This window comes from Panthera tigris, chromosome A2, assembly GCF_018350195.1.
Source record: "Panthera tigris isolate Pti1 chromosome A2, P.tigris_Pti1_mat1.1, whole genome shotgun sequence".
Lineage (NCBI taxonomy): Eukaryota > Metazoa > Chordata > Mammalia > Carnivora > Felidae > Panthera > Panthera tigris.
This window is the reverse complement of record NC_056661.1, coordinates 123,546,172-123,565,313: the sequence shown is the minus strand read 5'-3', so window position 1 is coordinate 123,565,313 and position 19,142 is coordinate 123,546,172. Positions and strand designations below refer to the sequence as shown.

The following is a 19,142-nucleotide window of genomic DNA, read 5'->3' as shown; positions in this document are numbered from 1 at the left end:
CAAATACCGTATGATTCCACTTATACAAGTCACCTGGAATAGGCAAATTCATAGAGACTGAAAGCAAAATAGAGGTTACCAGGGGCTGGGAAGGGAGAATAGGAACTTATTGTTTAGTGGGTAAAGAGTTTCAGTTGGGGATGACGAAAAAATGTTTTTAAATGGATACTGGTAATGGTTGCATGACAATGTGCATACATTTAATGCGCTGAACTATACATTTTTAAATTGCAATTATATGTATTTTACCACAACAAAGAATACAGATGCCTGGGCCTCACTAACTGGAAACTAAGACTCACATGGTCTGGAGTAGGACTCAGGCATCTGAATATCTCACAATCGGCCCTGGCCATTCTGAGGCACATCCAGGTTCAGGACCCTTGTGTTTTACAGAAGAGGAAACCAAGGTCCAGAAAGGGGTGGCTTGGCAAAGTCAAGTAACTAGAAGTGGCAGAGTTAGATTCTGCATCTAATCCCAAGTCTAGTCCTCTTTTACTTCCTTCTTCAAATGATAGTTTTTATGACTATCCTCTAATCCACAGGCCCCAGAGCACAGAATTCCTTTGTCTAGATGCGTGAAAATATTACCCTGGCATTTGCGTTTAGCTCCTGAATGTGGTGGGTTTTCCAACTTGTTATCCTTGCATTCACAGCCTCATCAAGGTGGCCATACCACAGTCCTCAGAACCCAAAACATCAAAAACTCAAGTGCATTTTTAAATCTGATCCCTCTGTCTATCCCAGGTATGGCCGAGAGAATCCCCAGACAGTCTCAGGTAGGCACTGGGCTGCTTCATGGGGTAAACATCAGCTGGTCAATGCCCAAACATGTCTGCAGATAAACATCTTGAGCCCTTTAACCACCAAGCTACTGGAAGCATAATTAGCTGGCTATGGTAGAAATAAGCTCGTCTGAGTGAAGGATGCACTCAAGTTCATGGACATACCAATGTACTATGTTCACCTGCATCATCATCAATTCTGTTGAATATTAGCCTCTCTAGCAGACAGATTTCTAAGGCAAACACACATCAGCTCTCAAAATGAGATTCCTCTCAAAAACAAAACCTAGAAAGTACCAATTTTTTTCTGAAGATAAAGAGAGTAGTCCCTGATCAAAGCTCATTAAGAATGGTTATAATCGATGGAGTGCCTGGGTGACTCAGTCGGTTAAGCGTCCGACTTCAGCTCAGGTCATGATCTTGGCAGTTTGTGAGTTTGAGCCCTGCATCGGGCTCTGTGCTGACAGCTCAGAGCCTGGAGCCTGCTTCCGATTCTGTGTCTCCCTCTGTCTCTGCCCCTCCCCTGCTCATGCTCTGTGTCTCTCTGTCTCTCAATAATAAATAAACGTTTAAAAAATTTTTTTAAAAAAGAATGGTTATAATCGCAGCATGGTGATCATTTTTAAAATAATAAATAGATACATGTACATTCCTGCATCTTCATAAATAGATATATGTCACACATAAAGACATACTTTCAATTTTGCAGTTGCCAAACTTAAACAAGAAATCAAAGAGAACCTAGACAGGCACTGGGGGCTTCTGCGTCAAATCATTTCTTTCCTGTAGTTTCTAATGATGCACCCCAACTTTCCATTCAGAAGACCTAGCTTTATTTTTTTTTCTCCGTTCGATAGCTTCCATGAAACAATGCCATAAGAAGCCTCAAAGGAGATCAGAATGTTTTGATTCCAAGACATTTTCAGATGATAAGCATCACTGATTTCATTCCTATAGTGAAACATAAGACAAGAAAGGGGTGGGGGGAATCATCTTAAAGTACAGAGAGGTTTACGCTTCACGGCGGGCAAGTTACAAGCAGTCACAGAATAGTTTTAAGAGCAGCTGCAGAAAACTCAAAGCCAAATTAGAGGTGTGTTTTATATGATATGATAAAAGAAAGCAGATAATCATATCAAAATGAAGGCAACTAGGAAATCTGAAGTCCTAACTGCATAATATTACTTGGTAACTGTACAATACAAGGAAAGAGCTACTGAAAATTACATTGAGGTTATCACCAAGTCTGTTAATACTGAAATATACTACAGCCACCACCATATAAAAATACACAGAGGCGGTGGTGATTTTAAGGACTTTTTTTTAACCTCTATGGAATTCAGTGAAGAAACAATAAAGTATCAGGATCGTGGGACTGGTTTATAAACATTCAGCCATTTTTCATTCCTGTTTATACATTGTTATTCTTTCCCTGTAATTCTTACTCAACTCTTTTTTAAGCTATGCAGAATCCAAAAAGGACGTAAGATGTATTAAGATGCACATGGCTGAGTAGTAATATACTAACTATGCAGTTGACATTATGAGTTACTAACTACAGAAGACTGAAATTTGGTCCAAATTTTCCTATCTTCCTCTCACTGCCCTTTTGCCAACATATAGGCAACCATGTAGGCAACCGTGGTGTGCCAGGCACAGGGCTCACAGCCGAGAATACTACAGTTGCTACTTACACAAAGCCTCCAGTTGAGTGGGAGTTACAGAAAATAAAAATGCTAAATGACAATTGTGCCTAGTCTTAAGAAGGGGGGATTTTATGACAAGTAGCCGTGGAGTCTAGGAAGTGATGCCTACAGTGAGAAAGGGTACATGTTAACTACATGACATCGAATGGAAAAGCAGCCCATGCACAGGAAACAGTATGTGCGAAGCCCCATGGCAGGAAGTGAGTACAGAACACAAGGGGAAATGAAAGAAAGTCTCCTATCTGGAGAAGTCCAAAACAAGAGAAGGATAGAGGACAGGCAAGAACCAGACCTTGCAGGCTTGGTGGCCACCAAACCGGAGAAGGAGAGAAAGTAGCCAAAAGTCAGCATTTGCTAGCATTTACAGTGTGCAGTGTGATCCATAACCTATCTCCTAGCTCTAAGCATCATTCTCCATAGATGCTTCTATTTGCCATGCATCCCAGAACTGCTCTCAGTATGGCTGGTAGACTTCGAAGATGAACCCCAAGATTTCCACTCCCTGACATATCCACCTTGTGTAATCCCCTGCCCTTGACAATGGGCATGACCTATGAATGTGATGAATAGCACTCCCATGAGTAGGCTATCTCACTTAGCAAAGGTAAAGAGATTTTGCAGAGGGGCACCTGGGTGACTCAGTCAGTTAGGTGTCTGACTCTTGATTTCAGCTCAGGCCATAATCTCATGTGCTCTGTGCTGGGCATGGAGCCTGCTTAAGATTCTTTATCTCCCTCTCCCTCTGCCCCTCCCCCACTTGCACTCTCTCACTCTCTCAAAAACTAAATGAATGAATGAATGAATGAATGAATACATTTTACAGGTGTAATTAACATTCTTAATCGGTTTGACTTTGAGCTATTAAAAAGGGAGACTATCCTGAGTGAGCCTGACCTAATAGGTGAACCCTTTATAAAAAGGTCTATAGGTCAGAGAGATGCTCTCCTCCTGACCTTGAAGAAGCAAGCTATTCCACAGATGCAAGGAACTGAATTCTACTAACAAAAACATGAGCTTAGAAGATGACCTTGAGCCTCAGATGAGACCCCAGCCCTGGCTGACTTTAAATGCAGACCTGTGAGACCCAACTACACCATACCCAGAATCCTAACTCGTGGGAACTATGAGACAATAAAGAGTGTTATTTTAGGCCACTAAGTTTGTCATCGCTTGTTATGCACAAACAGAAAACTCATAGACTACGCATCAGCAGCTGAATGGAGAGAACATCTGTGTTTTAATACAGCTGTCAGGCCCACACCTGACTGAAGTACTTTACATTTTATACAACAGGGAGACCGGGGCCATCAGCCTCCTCCACCACAATGAAAACATCCTCAACTTGCCCATTTTAGAAGAGTGAAAACTGATACACCCAAGCCAGCAGCAAGCCTTGGAAATCTAATCTTCTAACTTAAAGGCAACCACAAACTCTTCACTTAAACTGTCTTCCAAAATCCTACAGAATTTAAAAAACAGAGGCCCTAAATAAAAATGGGTTGAGACAAATTTGAAAGCTGATCTCTGTTTCATGTTTTCTTACTAGTTTTAACAACTAAAACAGATTTTTGTAAAGTATGATTTTAATGTTAACAAGATTTTTTTTAACGTATAAGGTTATTTTTGTTTAAATGGTTTATATTATGGGAAGCCAATCTATGAAATCTAACATTTTATGCATCTTTATTCAGTTAGAGAAAAAGAGGGGAAAAAAATAAACCCCTCTAGTTCTTTTGTTATGTTTTTTTTTTCCTTGTCTTTAAAAACCTATAAACAACCCCCACTCAAATTTCTGGGGCTAGTAGATATTTTTAGTTATACTTCATAAGTTAAAATATATATGCAGGCATTCCATTAATCTAACAACTTTCATCAAGAAACATATCAAAAATTCTCTTAAGCTCAAAATCATGGTAAAAATAAGCAGTGGCAACTGGAACTGAGTAGCTCAGTGGTGGGATTACTTTCCGAGCACTGCAGATCCCCAAGATGTTTAACTGATAGGTTAGAGTCTCGCATTAAAACTGCTAGAAGTAAAGCTAGTGGAGACTTCCGTTTGGTTGAAAATTAAACACACATACACAGTTATTCAGAGGTTGGCTCCAGAAGGATCACCAAGAATCTGCTTGTCTCCAGTAAAGGATACCAGGTGGCTGAAGTCAAAAGTGGGAGAAAGCCTTTGACCATACATGCTTTGTGTAGTTTTAATTGTATGAATGCATTCTCTATTAAAAATATTTTATGAAAGCAGGTACACACATACTCATGAAAGACCAAACTCATCTAAGTTGTCCCCGTGGGACATTGCTGCAGTATAAACAGTCACAGATACTGAAGAAGAAAAAACGTTACGTTAGGGATTCCCCAAAAATGTCGGTTAGTAAAAAAAAAGTCCCCACCTCCTAAGCCACGTGTTGTTTTCAATCACCTCCACAAAACTTCTCTACCCACATATTTCCCTTGAAATTGTGGGTTCACCCAAGCTATAAAAGCCCATGGAGAGAGAAGGGCTATGGCAAGGCAAATACTGAGGCTAGCATATCTCTCCTTTATTTCCAGAGCCCTTCTAATTCTCTAAGTCTCTCCTCCCTCCTTCTTATCTCATAGCCATGTGATACCAGGAAGAACAGAGCATTTGGAGTCAGTCCCCTCTCCCACCTCTCAGCGACTGTGGGATAGTCAAAAACGTCACTTCATATCCCTAAGCAAAGTTTCCCCATCTGTTAAATCAGAATAATAATAACCACCCCCTCAGGGCTGAATATAACAATATCTATAAAAACCTGAAGATTGGAATTTGTCTTTTCTTCCAAAATATTCTGACTCTAGTTCACAGTATAGTTTAAATGACAACTAGAGCATTAACCTGAAGGCAGCTGGTTCCTTATTTGGGTGTGAAACCCGGGGCAAACTATATCTGGGTAAATCACATATAATATCTACCAAAGAATTTGATCATGTCTAAAAAAAAAAGGAAAACTGAGGTTGAGGAAAGAGCCACTCTTTTGTTTGGGCAACAATCAATGCACCCTTAGGATTGCCAAAAGAACTCTGGTTAAAAGCAAACAACTAGATTTGCACAAGGCTAACAGCCTTTCCATCTTAAACTGTTTAAACAATAGGACAATTTACTCTGTCAACATAGGGAGTGTGATTATTTTTAAATAAGCCTTTTTTTAAAGGTCCATTCCCATTCTATGGTATGTGACTGCCTCCCCACAAACAACCACAAGCAGTATGGTCATCTTCCAGGTCCCTCTCCAAACAACACTGAGAAGAGGCCCCTTATTCATGACCTTGAATTGTATAAAGACAACATATAGTTAATAACGTTCAATCTTTTACCATTATTCATAGTTCCCTTTTACTGGGTCAGTAAATAGTCTCTATAAATGAGCCCAATCCCCTTAAAATTCTCCGGGCAGGCTGTGCTTTCTTAATTTTTATTTATCAGAGTCCAGGATGATTGGCCTAATTTTAGAAATTAGCATGGAAATATTTACATTTTGCCTCTTTCCCTTCATTTCAGGAGACATCATAGGATAATTTTTACATCAAATATAAAAGTTAAACTGTTAAAAAACTCAACCCATGGGATCACAACCCATAGAAAAGTAAGACAAAGCATAGAGAAATCAAAGACAAGAGAAGACTGTGGAAAATAAATTCCACTTGACAACTATTTTCTTATATCTTTCATCAAAGTATTGCAGACAATTAATATTTCATGCTCTATATGAAGAAAGAAGATGGAATTTGACCCATAAGTGTTGGAAACACACCTTATTCATTTATGATCCACTAATAACAAGCATATATTCAGATAATAAATACATTATTGTTCATGAAAGAACCCGAAATTAAAGGGTGATTCTCAGTCCAAGTAAATACAGAAATACTGCCAAGACTGTCTGTTTGTCTCTCAATGACCTCATTTGTTTTCATCAAACAATATTGAGTTTTTTCAAATTAGATTAATCTTTGCCCTGTTGTTTTGGGCTATTTGGATAAAAATTTATAACCACTTTAACATAAAATAATCTCAGAAGTATACTGAAATACTTGCTTGAGAAGAACTATTTATAACTTACTTTTTTGTTTTAAAGAATATTTGGGCTTCATAATAGTTAAAAAAAAAATTGGTAAGCAATTTCATCCGATAACTACCCAGCATGTAGACCAGAAAATACTTGTTGAATGAATGAATGAATGAATGAATGAAACATAAGCAATCTGATTGAAGTGAATAGGGACATAAATGCATGTATGCATATATACACATACCCATAACAATCTTTCTAAGAATTCTTTGGAAATAGGAGTTTTCATATTTCCGTCTTCAAGCACATCTACCCAACAACTTCGTTTCAATATCAACATCTTTTTCAGAGTAAAATAAGTAGAAGTCGTAATAGGATTCTATTACATTTTCATCTGATCCTTCCTCCCTCCCCCAAACAATCAGCAAACAAAGAAAAACTTGTTCCAGATTTGTTTTAATACTCTAGGTCTAAAGGAAAGCCTAGAAACTGGTATTTTACCAAGTTCCCTAAATGATTATGCGTGGCAGACAATGTCTAAGAACTATATCATGTCTTTGTGTGTACCATGACCTTCACCTGGGAGCTTTCCCTTCAACAGCCCTCTTTGGATGGGATTAACTCCTTGTTCATAGAAGTGAGTTGCCCCTTCTGGAAAGCCTTCCTTGCAACACTCCCCAGTCCCTTACCCACAGGCTGTCTTCCGACCCTTTCCCTCTGCACTCTGGCTCCCCTTCCCTAGGAACTTCCCCTCTGGTGGGTATTTTTCTGCCCCTCCACAGAGCAAGCTCCTTGAGGACACGGACACCCTCTGGCTGAGCTTCGAGTCACTAACACCTTGGCAAAGAAATGATTTAACTTCTCTGGGCCCTTAGTTACCTCACATGTAAAGTGAAAAAGGTGGAAATTACCTCACTCTTGTAAGGACTAAGTGGTGAGCATAAACCCACTAACCTAGTATCCTGCACTGTGGGAAAACAAGTCCCTTCAGGGCTACTACTATGAAGATAAGAGAGAGATAAGGCCTTAAAATCAATCAGACAATTCATACCTCACTACCCGCAGGGCTTCAAGGATACTAACTGGAAAGGCAAATGCCCACCACCCTCATGAGCATCTGAGTCACAGCTCTTGGGAGATACAAACGGGTTCCACTTTAATCACACCCGAAGGTGATCGGTGTATAGAAGATCATGTTTCCCTGAAGGAACAATGTCATCATGAATGTGTGTTCCTGATCAGCAGCCTGGCCTCAAACAAAGAATGGGAATAACTCGTAAAGATCCTTAAAGAATGGGCATGGTCATAAAGACCAAGATGCAATAAATATAAACATCTGTAATTATTTAAGGGAATGAAATTAGGCCCCACATAATCATAAATAAGCTATGAACACTGATTATAGAAGTGGCCCAAATATAGGACAGTACACATAGAATAAAATATAAGCATAGGGGTGCCTGGGTAGCTTTGTCAGTTAAGCGTCAGACTCTTGGTTTCAGCTCAGGTCATGATCTCAAGGTTCACGAGTTGGAGCCCCGTGTCAGGCTCTGTGCTGATAGCGTGGAGCCTGCTAGGGATTCTCTGTCTCCCTCTCTCTTTACCCTTCCCCAGCTTGCTTGCTCACTCTCTTTCAAAATAAATAAATAAATAAATAAATAAATAAATAAATAAATAAATAAATAAGAAATAAGAGGCAAGTAAAATATTTCCTCCTTTCTTTATGGAGTCTCTATTCTAAATCTAGTCAATTCAAAACTGCAGCTTGCCAACATATGGCAAAATTCTGTGAAAATAGTATCATTCAAGTCTTAACTTATTGACAACTGTCAGTGCTTTCTAGACTACATTGAAAAGCAGGAAAGCAACTGATGGCCCTCAACTAGGCTTTTTTTTTAATGTTTATTTATTATTGAGAGACAGAGAGAGACAGAGCATGAGCAAGGGAGGGGCAGAGAGAGGGGGAAACACAGAATCCAAAGCAGGCTCCAGGCTCTGAGCTGTCAGCACAGAGCCTAGCGTGGGACTTGAACTCACAAACCGCACGATCATGACCTCAGCCGAAGTCAGATGCTTAACTGACTGAGCCACCCAGGCGCCCTCAACTAGGTTCTTTAAAAGGCACTTGCTACCATTTCTCACTGAACCACAGAAAGTCAAGGAAAATACCCCCTGTCCTATGGGGGAAGTTGAGAACAGGGAAGAAGTGGGATAAGAGTGCCCACATAGCAGTCTAAAAAGGGAATCGGCAAGATGGGCAGTGGTGAGTTTTTAAGGCGAAAGCGGCCGGTATGCCTAAATGTTGCCAGGTGTAACACTAACTCTCCCACGTTTCATCCATCACCTTTTAAAAAGGTCCTAAAAACTGTGAGCGGAATAGGAAAGCAGACTAGCCTTGCCTTTTTCGGAGGCCACTGAGTTATATTCTTTTCAACTGAACATTTGCACACCTCTCCCCATGGCACATGGATTTCTTAAGAAACATACACACAAGGGCACAATAGTCATGACAAGCTGGTTCTCTTCTTAGCAAAAAACTGAAAGTCTAAACATCTATCAGTGGAGAGATGTTAAATAAATTACTGTACATGTATGCTATGGAATCCATAAACAGTTAAAAAGCATGAACTGGCATGGGAAAATTCCCAAGTCCTACTGTTGTTGAAATTTTTTTTAAGTAAACTGTAAAAGATTATATACCACTTAATTCCATGTATGTAAAAATAAAACCACACATACAAAATTACATATATATGTACATATGTGTGAATAAATATGTAATAAACTAAAAAATATCTGAGAAAGATCCAATGAGTTGATAATGGTTATTATTTCTGAGAAGAGTGGATTTTTATAGTCTGAATAGGACTTTTTTTTCCCTTTTGTTTAGTTTTTTTGGTATGATAATGTATTAATGCAAATTGAACTAAAGTCTAAATTATATAATTATGCTCAAAAGGGAAAGAGGAAGAGAGAAAAGTCCAAAGAGAAAACAGAAAGTCCCAACAATGATGGTAGGTGGTTAGTCAGTTCTTGAGGATCAAACTCCCCCTCATTTATTACACAATTGAACAACTGGGAAGGAGTTTTGATGTGCATTCACCAGCCCTTCAATATTTTAGTTACATTTTCTTGGTCATTAATCTATTTTACTTTATATCTGATACCATAACTGTAGTAATATAAAATTTCCAAATAAGAGGGGTACATAGAGTCAGAGAAACAAGATGGACTCACAGCTACAAAGGGCAAAGCAATTTTTTACCCCAAAGACGCACTGATTGAAGTAGATACCAACCAACACTCTACTAAACACGTGGTTTGCATTCCCTTATCCTCTTGTCCTTTCTTTATCTGGTACCAGTGGTTCTCAAGCTTCAGCCCCCATGAGACGCCCAGTGGAGACCTGGAAATGTAGAATCAGGGACCCGGGCCCAGGGACACAGCAGGCCTGCAAGCCTAATGGTGAGATCATAGTCTGTGCCCCATCTCCATCATCATCTAGTCCGTAACCTTGGACTAGTCACTAAGCATCTCAGTGGTACCATTTTTTTCATCTTCAAAATGGGGTTATGACAGTACCTGTGAGGATTTAATGCCTGGCTCTGAGTAAAGATTACCTAGAGTAGCTGCTGCTATTTGAATAAAAAGAAAGATGATCCCAGTTCCTATTATTATTGCAGGGCAAGGCCCAGGAATCTACAGTTAACAGGTGATCCTGTAGTCCATTGCATTTTGAGAATCACTGCTTATACACACGATTCCTTCAGGTAAGAGAAAGGACAAAAAACAATATTCAAGGGCAAGTCAAAGCAACTATCAAGCTTTCACTATTGCTTCACCCAGTTAGCAGTGCTAGATTTTGCCTTTCTGCATACCTGCTGGTAGAAAGGCTCTTCTAGAAGGGCTGTCTCTGCTGGGAAGCCTGGTAGACACACCCTCCACCTATCCCACCAGGTCAGATACATGCTGTGCTCATCTCTACAAGAGGCCTGACATCACCGTGACCTAATCTATCTGATGAGCAACTTCAGAATGAGCAGAAAGATGGTATCCTTGAATGTAAATGCCCTTCAAAATACAGAGGAATGAAGTCCATCAGTTCTCTGCTGACCATGTGTTAACTGATCCAAAACCAGAGGCTCCATTTCTTTGCTAAGAAAAACTAACTGCATATTATTCCCTGATCTGATCAAAATTATTTGACCCTGAGACAATATTGCCTAAACATCACTCTGCTCTGAAGTCAAGTATTATTGACAAAATTCTCATTAATATGATTCTTCACTGAATCACCCTCTTTGAGTAAGAAAAGTCAAAACCCCCAGCGTTAGCATGGAGGACGCTGGTTCAAAGAGGACTTCTGAGAAACACAGCTAGTTTTCTGTTGTTATTATTGTTTCTCCCCCTGCGTGAACGAATGGTGCAGAAGGGTTAAGGAGAGGTCCATCCAGATTCCTTTGGATGCCAAATCCAGCGTGGTCTGTGGGTTCACACTGACTTCTCCCTACCCAGGTAATGCTCCTCTTGATTCTCTCTTTCCAGTCATTTTTATTTCACTGTGTGTGCTCTTTGGTTTCAGCTGTTTGTCTTTCTTTCACCTTCCACAGTGCTCCAATTTAAGATACAACCTCAATGCCCAGAAATGGAGAACGACCAAGGGAATGTTGATAACCTTCCCATAACAGAATCTCATGTACCCATCAAGGGCAATATTTCCAAGTTAGTTGCAAAGATTTTATGCCCTGATTTTAAGTGGAAATCTTTTTTTTAATAATGCAACATAAGTAGTACGCTATTAGCTAAACACTTTTACACAGGGAAAAATATGGAAAGAAATATACTAAATATTAACAATTGTAACTTCTGGTGGCAGGGTTATCAGTAAATTTATTTTCTGCTTTCCTACACTTTAAACTATTTTTCAAAGCTTCTTCTATGAGCATATGCTACTATTCTGATCAGAAACACATAAATAAGCCAGTAGCTAAGAGCGAATACAATTGTTTCTCTTAAAATCCATGAGACAAATAGTGTGCGATGGAGTAGAAATAAAGAAAAATGAAGGGGGTGTCTCTAACATCAACCTCCAGAGCTTGAGAATTCTGATGCGTTCAAGAGTCTCTCTCATGAAGGATCACCTCAGAGCAGGTTGGGAATTTTGACCTCCCCCAAAAGGCTGACACTACTAACAGAAAGAGATCTCAGTATGCTGAATTCTCCAGTCTATTCTTGGGCCCAGTTTAATTTGAAGAACCTTATCTTCTTAAAGCTCAAAAAGAACATTCAAGAAATGGGTTTGTTTTGGGTATCTCTTTCCCTTGGGACCGTAGGATAATCAGAGGGAAAAATGACCATAAAGGAAACAGCAGGACAATCAGAAAAGACGGTCATACACTACAGCCACAGAAAGTTCCCTGCTGTACCACGGTTAATGGGGAAACAAACCCAAAGCCTTGGGCACGTTCCCTTGACACACGGTGCTTCCATCCTGTGGTATCTAACTGGCCTCTCATTGGCAAGGCAGCCTTATTAATCGCTGAAAGATGAAGACAGCAAATCAGCAGTTCAAAAAATAAAGAATGAATAGAGGAGCTTCTTTAAGGTGAAACAACAGTAACTTGGACACACACTGGCTCGCTAATGTGTTTTTCACTAGAATCGCTTTATCTGACCATCTGCTTGGGAGATTCCTAATAAATTACCATTTCAGGCCTCGCATTGATAGCTCTCAGAAGTCAAATGGGTAAAATATCTGACTCCCAACTTGTAAGAAGGCAATAGGTAAATGGTTGATGCAAAAGGCTCTGAAAAAATATCATCCCAGCCCACTCACCCCTGCTCCAAAAAGGCTTCAGAAGGTATATTTTTATAGTCCAGTTACCAAATATTTAAAGAGCACCTACTATACTGAAATTAACTGAGAAACGCTTACATGTCAGGCTGTGCTAAGCACTTTGAATGGACCTTCCCACTCAACTGCCTCCAACACAATTATTACCCCCATATATAGGAGGGAACTGGGGGAGAGATTCCATATCTTTACCTGCCTAAGTAGAGATGTTGGTGTATTCTTTTCTTGGGGCTACCATAATAAATTACCACAACCTTGGTGGCTTTAAGCAACAGACATTTACTCTTTCACAGTTCTGGAGCCCAGGAGTCCAAAATCAGGGTGTTGGCAGGGCTGTGCTCCCTGTAAAGGCTTTGGGAAGAGCCCCTCCTTGCTTTCTCCTGCCTCCTAGTGTCTCCAGGTGCTCCTTGGCTTGTGGTCGCTTAACTCTAATCTCTCTCTGTTGGGTTTGATTTTGCTTTTTTAGTTTTTAACTTTTTAACTAAATAGTTTACTACAATAACTGTAGTTATTAACACACAATTGGGCATTAATTCTTGAAATGTGGATTTTACATAATAGTATGTTTTAAAAAGTTCACAGGATCTTTACTGAATATTGAGACTCATGGGTTGTCATTAAAAATGGCTGCAGACCGGGGCGCCTGGGTGGCTCAGTCGGTTGAGCGTCCGACTTCCGCCCAGGTCATGATCCCGCGGTTCGTGGTTTCGAGCCCCACATTAGGCTCTGTGCTGACGGATCAGAACCTGGAGCCTGCTTCAGATTCTGTGGGTCCTTCTCTCTCTGCCCCTCCCCCACTCTGTCTCTCTGTCTCCCAGAAATAAACATTTAAAAAAAAAAAATGGCTTCAGAGAGTGGCTTGTGTGGCTTAGTTGGTTAAGCATCTGACTTTGGCTCAGGTCATGATCTCACAGTTTGTGGGTTCGAGCCCCACGTTGGGCTCTGTGCTGATAGCTCAGAACCTGGAGCCTGCTTCAGATTTTGTGTTTCCCTCTCTCTCTGCCCCTCCCCCACTCTCTCAAAAACAAATAAACATTTAAAAAAATTTAAAAAGACAAACACCTATCCCCCTCCCCAGAACAACTGAACGGGAGTCCCAGGGAACAGAGCGCAGGCGTTTATATCTGCCTTTCCCATAATATGGTTGTCTTCTCTGTGTATCTGCCTGTCTCCACTCCCTGGTCTAAAGACACTTGTCATATTGGACTTGGGGCCACCCTCAGCCAGTATGACCTTATCTTAACTAATTATACTTCCAAAGGTCCTATTTCCAAATAAGGTCACATACTGAGGTTCCTAGTGGACATGAACTTTGGTAAACACTCCACAGCCCGGGACTGCTGGACTCTGGCATAGCAGTGTAACTCCAGAGCCCACATCCTGAGCCATGATGCTCTCATTGCCTCTCAAGGGACCCCCTCTGTTAGGCACAAGGCGATGTCAGAGCCTGACACGGCTCCCGTCCCCAAGGACTTACGAACGCAAACAAGGCGATGAAGGAGAAAAAGCACAGCCATGAAGAACCCATGTGGACTTCTGTGTGCCACAGAAACATAGACAATGTAGGCTGGGGGCCTTAAGCACAGGCAGCATGTGGACAGGTGGGGAGGAGAGACCTGAGCCGAGGCTAAGCGGCTACAGCAGGAACAGCATGTTCAAGAGAGAGTGCGTGCACTGGAGGGCCGTGGAAAACGAGGTTGGAGTAAGGATATGTTAGAAAGGCTTCCAAGGTGAGGGGAGCAACGTTGATTCATTTTTGAAGTTAAGAAAAAAATGAATAGGGATCAAAATGATAAAATTCAGGCTTACTCCTCTGGCAGAGGAAGGCAGGGTGAGCATGCAGCCAGGAGAAACCATTGAAACTTCTTGACAAAAGAAACAGTGCACATGTGAATACCAACATACATAGGCATCATGTCTGTAGCATCTCTGTCACACTTAAGCCACTTGCCTTCGAAAGGAAACCAAATATGCAGATGGCCACTCTTCTTTCTTCCCTCCATTAGAAGAGTCCCTATTACTACCAACCTCCCCAAACTCACACACATACACACACACTAGCTTCCCTCCCAACACCCACTTGCACCCCAGCCAAGAGCCGAGTGAAGAGGAAGGTGAGAAAAAGAGAAATAAAAATGCCCGAAGCGACGGCCAGAAGAGAAGGCGGCCAAGACATAAGTCACCTTTGCACCGCTCACAACAGGCTCCCCTCTGCTTGATGGCCAGGGCACAGTCTCTTGACAGCACTGGGCACTTCTCTCTCTTACAGGTCACTTCCTTGTTCTAGGCAAAAAGAGACAAGAGACATTTGAAAGCAACTCCAAACAGAATCCCCAGAAGCCTGACACAGGTTTTCCTAGCCTCCCTCTTCCTATCTTGCCTTCATCTTGGCAAGAACACTCACGAAAGCAAATAGGATTTCGCTCTCTCTGGAACAGAAATAGTCATCCAGAAACACAGAACTTTTGAGAAGGGCACACGAGAAGGGATGAAAAGTCCCTTCTTCAGAAACCAACGTAACCCAGATAACCGAACGCCGAGAGAAAAGTGTTCTCCCGCTCTGTTCTAAAGTTTCTCTTTAGTATACACTATAGGAACGATAATATTTGTGTAAATCATATTTTGCCCATTGGGCTACCTGGGCCAGGACTGCATCGTGAGAACAAAAATATTTGCACACAGCCGTCCAACAATCCTTAATAGTAGAGTGCATTAAAATGCAGCAATCTAAAGTTCCAACTCAAATAATGACAAAGTTGAGTATTGAATCAGCTCAGTTAGAGAAAAAATAATATTCCCCACGCCAAGCAGAGACACAGGCGTCAGTGTTTTATAGCCATGGGACAGCTGCATTATATTAGCACTTATGCTAATGAAGTGTGGTGAGCATTTGCATCTTCGGTTTTATCCTGAAAGGTTAGCTGTTAAAATGTCTCAGAGAAGACCCAAACGTGATGTATATGCCTGTTTATACACAGACTGGATACACGTGCACCAAGAATACAATGTCACAAACCTCAACAAGATTTGAGTTTCAGTAAGTTTCTCCTATATGCTAGGCGCTATGGCTTTCATTCCTACTTAACTTCTGCGAGATAAGCATTATTCATATCCCCAGTTGATCAACAAGAAAACTGCTGCTCAGAGAAGGTATATATATATGACCTGAGGAATCCATTCTCCCCCCCCCCCCTTTTTGGTGTCTGTTATGAGATAAGGTCCTTCACGGAGCTAACCTCATTTCCTCCCACAATCTGTGGTCCTCATCCTTAGCTGCAAACCAGGACCCTTGTGTGGTTCTTAACAAAGACGGCACTGTCTCCCACCCCCTGAAGCTCCGAGCTGATTGATCTGAGGATGAGACCTGGGTGCTTCCAGAGCTTCCCAGGTAATTCCAACGTGCAGCCACTCTACGGAGCACATTCTTGTTCCCAGTGAGGCTGAGATGGGTTCGGGAGCTGTCAGCAGTCCCTCAAGTGATGGTAGACCTATAATCTGAACCCAGGTGGCCCAGCTCCCAGCCCTCCAAAGCTCTTTCCCTCCCCCTCTCCTTCATAATGATGGCTGCATCAAGACTCACTGTAGGTCACAGCCCTTCAACTGATTCTCATAATTTTTCTCAAGTTACAAGCAAAATACATAGTATGGTCACAACTCAAATTTAAGAGGTATATTTTAAAATATTAATAGTGTCCCTCCACTACCACTGAAGTCATCATGAGCAATGATCAGGGATATACGCTGCCTGGCATCATTAACAGTGACTTCATTTGGCAAAGTGCAGTTCCCACAAGCCGCAGTTTGATACTGACCCCGCCCCCACCCCCACCCCAAGACTCTGGAAGTGAACACACTTTCTAAGCAGAACTTCCGTTAGCACGGCTTATGCAAACCTGGCTGCAGCTTTAGGGAAGGGCCACCCCCAAGTGCATCTCCTCTCTGGAGGGGAAAGTCCTCAGGCATGGGGAGTTCAAAGCTCTAAGGGCGGTCAGAGTGGGTATGAGACACAATTCAGGGTCTGATAAATAGGAAGGCCCACACTTTCTTAAATATAGGAATCCTTTGCTAAATTAGAAACCTGGGAGCCAGTCAAAATCCATAACAGGATCCCAAGATTCATAATAAATAGCTTGTAATTACGGTCCAGCACAAAAGTCATTCCAACCAGATGGTTTGTAGCTGCACATCTGGAATTTTTTTGTTGTTCTCTCTCTCTCCCTCTCTCTCTCCCTCCCTCTCTCTCTCTCTCTCGCACACACACACACACACCCCAAACCTAAACTTTAGCTCTACTTTTACTGCAGGATTTCCCCCCTTCTAGTGACATTTGGAGTTTTTTCATATTCTACCAAGTCACCATATCTGATCATCTCCCTGGTGTCTGGTTGACAAGGATATGAAGCACATGCTTAGAATCGCAGGCCCTCGAAGAAAGCAAGAAAAACTACAGAGCATTGCTGGTCAGAGGCTGATTCCTCTGTCTCCTTAATTGAGTCCAGCAGCTACAGAGTAAATTTAAGCACAGGTTAATTAAGACCACTCGCTTTGCTGTCACTGATTTTGCGGCAAGACAAGAACGCTGGGCTGCAGCCGGCGGCTCTGGTGAGAAGCCGCATGCACGAAGCCACTCCTGCAGCAGCCCATCTCCGCTGGCTTCCTCATCCCCATGTGCGCCAAGTGTCCTCTGCCCTGATGCAAGGCCATGGCTCGTTTGGCTCACTTCTTCACTCAAGAAGCCTTTTCTGATGCTGATTCATACTTACCAAACACGTTCTGTGTACCGGGCTCTGTGCTAAGAATTTTATATGCATTATTTCACCCAAAAAAATCCACATCACCCCCATTTTACAGATGAGGAACCAAGGTTAAGAAACTTGCCCAGGGTCACATAAAAGTCAGATTTGGAATGCAAAGAGAGGTTTGTCTGACTCCAAAGGCAAACATTTAAGTGTTGCACTTTGCAACTTCCAGGCACTCAGGATACAGACAAGAACAAAACAATGTCCCGGCCCAGAAGCCCCAGGGGAGACTGGTGCCTTCCCAGTCGTTCCACACAAGTGAAGTGAGCTCTCTAACAGCAGCAGGATAACTCCACAGAGCTTTGTCATCACCAACCACGGGAAGGTGTACAAACACCAGCTGTTTTCTGGTAATGAGGACAATTCTAACCATTCTGGATATCTGATAGGTAGCTGTGCCTATATATCTCTGAAATCTAGACTGGCATCCCCAAACAGACTTCCCAGAGATTCCAGCTTGGGCTTGAATCTCTCCAAATCTAAGCAACAGACACAGTGGTAGAAAAGCACTGCAGGAAAATGTCAGAATGTTCTAAAAAACAGACCTCGCCAGTGTTTAAGAGTAATAAGCCTTATCACATTTTTCATGCTCTGTCTCTGTCTCCTGGTGTTTATCACTTTCTAGGGTCAGCCTGCCTGTGATTTACCTGTTGTCAAAGGTATCTGCATTATTGCCTCCTTTCCAAAAGACTGAATATATCAAAACCCCAAACATACCTCTGGAGGCACATGAAATGAAGTGCCAACATGCAAAAATAGAAGGGGGGGCATAGGGAGTAAAAAAGAAAAAGTCTACATGGCTGGCAACAAAGCTCTATAAGGATGTGAGCCAAACCACAGCTCCAGCCACAGCCAAGTTCAAACAGGATTCCCGCAGCCAGCTTGTTGTGTCTGAAGTCTGCCACTAGATGGTAGCACAGAGTTCCATGGGCTTAGGAATTGGGACCATGAGACCCGGTAGTGGCTCCTGAACATTTTTCAGCGTCTGCTGTTGAGGGAAATGATCTCCCACTGCAGGGAAGTGGTGGTGGGGTTATAGAGAAGATAGCAGATCACCACTGGGAGATTTTCCTGTTTGCTTTCTGCAACTAGAAAAAAATGTTTTTTGAAATGCTTTTGTTCTCTTTCAAGCCAATGTCTTGATTTTTTTTTTTTCTCAGATTCTTCCGGGACCAATCCTATTATGAAATATGGAAAGTATTACCTGACCTTTCATTTATATTTTAAAAAATAATAATAAAATAGAAATCTGGAGAGGAAAACACAGCAGCTAATATGATGAGACCGATCAGGGAGAAAGGTCAACAGGCAGATACTCTATTTTTAGACTCTGAAACTGTACCTCAAATATCTTGAAATAAGAATAAAAACAAAAATATCTGGTGCCCCGCCTGCTGAGACTCTACAGCCATATTAGGAAGCTGGCAGACCACCTGAGTGTCTTCCTAGAAGATGGCATTATTTCCCTTCAGTCCTTGTCTCTTATAAAACCAAACCCTGCCCTTGGGGGCAAACAGCTGTCATTTGGCAAACTACCAAATTCTAAGTGCCAGACCCTTTTGCAGAAAATCAAGAAGGTTGTGAAGTTGCAATACTTTTCTCTGACCGGATGAACAACACTCAATACGTCAATGAAGTCCACAGGCCAGGGAGTATCATAGAGGAGATAAAGAGGTAACTGACAGTGGCTGTCTTTCTTCCATTAGAAGCCCTGAAGACTATCCCTTCCTCCTACGTATGTGCAACCCCCACCCCCCAACTCTGTCATTGAATCATGGCAGTCTTACTGGAGGAGGAGCTTCTAAGACTGTGTTGCCCTCCAGAATCCCCCTACCAAAATGCAAACGTCCATGGGAGTGGACCCATATTAACCCTGACTCATCTGTCCCCTTCATCAACAGCTACTGTCAGGGGACGGATGCCCAGCATGACAACTCTGACCAGTAAAGACACAGTGT

General features: G+C 41.8%; 1 protein-coding gene across 2 annotated transcripts in view; it reads right to left on the bottom strand.

The window, feature by feature from the left end:
• BMPER (BMP binding endothelial regulator) overlaps positions 1-19,142 on the bottom strand; it is a 247,186-nt gene that overhangs the window by 201,814 nt on the left and 26,230 nt on the right. For both annotated transcript variants that reach the window (XM_042969737.1, XM_007078567.3), the window contains exon 3: positions 14,569-14,668. In XM_042969737.1, coding sequence (XP_042825671.1) covers positions 14,569-14,668 — 100 coding nt within the window. The remainder of the gene's footprint in view (positions 1-14,568; positions 14,669-19,142) is intronic.